This window comes from Penaeus chinensis, chromosome 2 (assembly GCF_019202785.1).
Source record: "Penaeus chinensis breed Huanghai No. 1 chromosome 2, ASM1920278v2, whole genome shotgun sequence".
Classification (NCBI taxonomy): Eukaryota; Metazoa; Arthropoda; class Malacostraca; order Decapoda; family Penaeidae; genus Penaeus; species Penaeus chinensis.
Genome location: NC_061820.1, coordinates 7,406,512 through 7,411,511, shown reverse-complemented (window position 1 = coordinate 7,411,511; position 5,000 = coordinate 7,406,512). Strand labels below are relative to the sequence as shown.

General features: G+C 36.2%; 1 protein-coding gene across 1 annotated transcript in view; it reads left to right on the top strand.

Annotated features, from left to right (window-relative positions):
• Positions 1-3,092: 3,092 nt before the first annotated feature.
• The window catches only part of LOC125032171 (nuclease EXOG, mitochondrial-like), a 10,115-nt gene continuing 8,207 nt past the window's right edge, over positions 3,093-5,000 (top strand). Inside the window, exons 1-2 of the mRNA XM_047623255.1 lie at positions 3,093-3,401; positions 4,810-4,961. Coding sequence (XP_047479211.1) covers positions 3,251-3,401; positions 4,810-4,961 — 303 coding nt within the window. The 5' untranslated portion in view covers positions 3,093-3,250. The remainder of the gene's footprint in view (positions 3,402-4,809; positions 4,962-5,000) is intronic.

Genomic DNA, 5,000 nt, shown 5'->3' with positions numbered 1-5,000 from the left:
CTCTCTCTCTCTCTCTCTCTCTCTCTCTCTCTCTCTCTCTCTTACCCCTTTCTGCGCAAGTGTAGCAACTGATGAGTCATCGCTTAGCAGACCTTCATCCGTCGCGTGTTTCCCGGTATGCGTGCTGTGTGTGCGTGAGTGTGCTGGTGACCGTGCGTCAAGGTTGTGAATAAAGGGGAAATGTTAGCGAACTGACTTGGAAATGTGTATAAGAGAGAGAAGAAAGGGAATGAGAGAGAGGGTGAAGGAAAGGGGGAGAAGGCAAGGGAAGGGAAGGGAAGGGAAGGGAAGGGAAGGGAAGGGGGGAGAAGGGAAGGGAAGGGAAGGGAAGGGAAGGGAAGGGAGAAAGAGAGAGAGAGAGAGAGAGAGAGAGAGAGAGAGAGAGAGAGAGAGAGAGAGAGAGAGAGAGAGAGAGAGAGAGAGAGAGAGAGAGAGAGAGAGAGAGAGACTTTTATATGAAAACGGCGAAACAGCTAATTTCAAGTCCAAACACGTAATCCATCAGTCAGCCTCGTAATTATAATCTACTAATCTGAACTATTCTGGGACTTTATTCTTTCCTTAATTTCTCTTCTTGTTAGTCCTGTCTTACCCAAATATTAATGCGGAAGAACTGGATTTTGCTCAGCGTCTTTCGAAAAGCAAAAGAAACATTTTTTTTTATTTTTCCTTTCTCGCCGTCTTTATTCATACAACACGCACATACGTATATGTATTTATTAATATGTATATATACATAAATACATGGATACACACACAATCACACATGTATATATGTGTATATAAATATGTCTCTATACGTACGTATGTATGTACGAATGTATGAATGTATGTATACATGTATGTGTATTCAAATGTTGTCTCACATTCATATGTGAGCAAACAATGGACATGATGCGAAATGCATTACAAAAAAAAAAAAAAAAAAAAAAAAAAAAAAAAAAAAAAAAACATAAATTTGTTTACGATAATGATTAATATGATATAATTTTACATAAAAATGACACATGTTATGGTAAGTGAATATTTCACAGAAGATAAAATGAAGTATGGATACACAGACCTACATACCTTAAAGATACACGCATTTCAAAAAGTAATGTAGTCTGTCGATAACTAGTTTTCTGCCTTCTGCTGGTGATAAAAAAAGCTTCTATAGACAAGAGCAATGTGGCAGCCTTTCGAGAATCAATCGGCTGTTATACAGAAATTGCTAACTTGACGATTTGCTTCCCGAGACTGCTTGCTTGTACATAAACTGCATCGTCTGCCGGTTGAGGGTTGGGGAGTGCTTGGCATTGTTGCAGTTGGAAGTGAGAGATGGCATTGCAATGACATGAGTATATTTGGCTTGTAAAGGGATGTCATCAAAGGAAAATGTGCACATGTTTGATCTAACGGAAAATGGTAAGCTTGAGAGATAATTACGAAAATTAATACTTGTTCATTAGATTATCAAGTAGGAATTTCTGGGGAGAAATGTGCTGACTGAATAAAGTGATTAAGTTTCCTGAAATGTTTACGTAATATTAGGGTATATGACAAACAAAAAAGAGTTGCTTTGTGTCCCCAGGTATCTAGTGTTACAGGCTTAGCAACATTATCTAAGACAGTTTAAGAATTATTACCGCACTTCTGATGCTTGTTTGTTTTCTTGGTTCAAATATTTTACTTAATAATATTTGAATTATTATCATGAGAATATTTGAATCAAGACATTGATTAGTTACACTTGGATGAAGAGCAATAATTCCCCATTACCTATATTATATATTATTATTGTTATTATTATTATTATTATTATTATTATTATTATTATTATTATCATCATTGTTGTCAGTAATAGAAATAGTAGTTATATTATTACTATCATTATTTGGCTATCATTATCATTATTATTGCTATTGTCATTGTTGTTATCATTTTATTGCCATTAGTAGTTACATTATCCGTATACTTATGATTATTATTATCATTATCATTATATGCTACTTTTATTAAAATCATTGTTATCGTCATCATTATTTTCATCCTCATTATCATCGTCACTGGTATCATTCTCATGACTGGCATTACTTCTGTTCTTATTGTTAATTCCAACAATATTCTTAGCATTATATTGATGATTACCACTGAAACAATCATTGTTGCAATCATTATCAGTATGAAAATCATTATGACCACTTATTATGGACGTGCAAAATATTTTTCAAATCATTATCATGATTATTATTATTTTTACAAACACCGAAGAAACAATCTTCATTAGTCTTAAAGAAAAGTAAATTTCGAATTTGGACATCATATGGGAATACAAATACACTAAAAAATACAAAAAAAATTGAGAACAAGACTGAAAACTGCTGGCCACAGTCTCGAGCGCAAATAATAATGATAATAACAATGATGGTAATGATACCGTTGATGATATTAGGGATAAAACGATAGTGAATACTGCTACCTCTGGGTTATTTTCGCTTTACAAGTGGACATGAAATTGAAACGACGATTTAAGACCCCCTATACTCACTCAAGTTATATGTACTTAAACATAAACACACACACACGCACGCACGCATGCACGCACGCACACACACACACACACACACACACACACACACACACACACACACACACACACACACACACACACACACACACACACACACACGTATATAGATATGGATGTGTGTGTGTGTGTGTGTGATGAATATTTATCACTTATAAATAGAGAGATAGATTGGTAGATACATATAGATAGATAGACTGAGTATTGTTTTGAGAAAAGGGATAACTCATTCTTTCATTACGAATGGAATGCTGTGAATGAAATAAATGTATTAGCTGAAGGAGAGAAACCTCACTCATTCATAAATTAAAAGAATATTATGATTAAAGTCAAGGGATGGAGTCCGGAGGGGAACAGGTGTTCTGCGACATGTAAACAAACACCGCCACGTGGGACGAATGCAAGGGGGGTGGGGATTATGCGGTTGGGGAGACATGGTGGTAGGGGTAGGGGAGAGGAGGTGGAAAGGGTGGGGGAGAGGAGGAGGGAGTGGTGTAATGGGGGGGAGGGAATGGGGTTGGGTGTGGGGGGACACCCACGCTCTGTCGCCTCTCCGTTGCACGAGACGGTCACACAGTCGGCGGCAGGCGAGCTCCAGACGCTTTAGCAACAGATTTAAAGAAAAGTAATATTAATAAGATACACACGCTGATTTAATCCCGCCGTCAGTGTTTCCCGAGAATGAGCTTCGTCAGGGGTGTGGTGGTAGGGTGTCTCGCCACGGCAGGCTTGGTCACCCTGCCTAAGGTTTTTGAAGGGTATGGGACGTTATCCTTGCCTTCAGCTGCCGCTCCTCCACGTGTTGAATCTCCTGAAGAAGTCAAGGCTGCAGGTATTGGTCTCTTATTAGATGTTAATACTGTGTCTAATGTGACTGTTGCCTCCGTTATTAGGAAAATTAGATGTTTAGTGGCCTTCACATCTACACATTTTTTTGTGTGTGTCAGGGTGACAGAAAGTTTGTTGACCTAACGTACTGCATTATTATTAGAGTATAAGATAATTGGAAGTACTTATTTCTTGAACTTAAATATAAAAGGCCTGTGTTTCCAACCAATAATGTACTGGTCTAATTATGAAAATACTTGATTATAGGTTAACAAAATCATAAACATGTAGTCTTGCAGTCTATTGATCTGTCTCAGAATTCCACTGTCATGGCAGTCTTGTTGAGGTAGAATGGTAGAGAACTAATATAATGGTCATATAGAACACAAAAATGAGTACGATTTGGTATGATAGATGCTATGCACACATAGGGTCACGTAGTAAATTCAGCAGATCTAGGTATAAAGTGACACCATGACCATAGCCTTTCGCTCTACAGTAATGGTCAACAAGCACAGTACATGTTTTAGAGAGATGGAGCTTGTAGACATCCCTGGAGATTTGTTGTTAGACAAAGAACCAGTTAAGTTCTATTTTACTATACATAGACAAGATGTAATGGCCTTTGCCGTAGGGTAAAACATGAAGGCTATAGTATTGCATAATCCCGTTTCATGCTGGATAACAACCAGATATTTTTTCATAAATGTCAGATTTTCATTTTTTAACCATGAGCTTGATATACATGTAAGCTGGTTCATGATATTTATTGTTATTTTAACTAAATCCCACTTTACTTAGCACTATTCACTTAAAAGGTAAGCAGCTTCAAGGCAAAAATACTACAGAAAAACTGGACATAAGCATAATAGATTGAATATAATCAGTTTCCTTTCATAATCAGTGCCTTTTATTATTGAATATTCCTGGAGCAGGAACTGTAGTGTGTGTGCAAAAAGCATTATTACCATTCTTGGCCATGCATATTTATTTCCATATTATCTTTTCCTAATTAATGTTTGAATATTGCCTTTAGAATATTTGCCTCATAAAGAATAAACAAGTGAAAAAAAATCATATATAGTATTTCTCATATATTCTGCTATCATTTCTTTTTGATGGCTAACAAGAGTTCTGTTTGTATATTATATTTATCTGTTGCTTGACTAGTTGTAGAAGCATTATAATTCAAGAATCACAAATCATCTCCCATACAGATAGTTTTGAATTTTATATATTCTTTATTTATTTATTTTGTTAGTCCCTAAAGTAAGGTAACTGTGCTTTGATGGTATATTCAGCTGTAAAACATCCCAAGATGAAAAAAATGTAATTAAATAGAGTTTGTTCTGGGAGTTCAAGTTGTTAAAATGCAATGGTGTATTGTAAACTCATTATAAAACCATTTTCAGCTGAGAAGTTAAAAGAAGCAGAAATACTTGCATTTGGCAGGCCTGACGGAGGTCGTATCAAGAGAACACTTGGAAACCACATTTTGGAATATGACTGCAGCCACAAGATTCCAATTTGGGTGGCACAGCATCTCACTGCATCATCCCTCAAGGTATGAGAAGTTTTTACTTGTATTTATGCTTACAAGAAT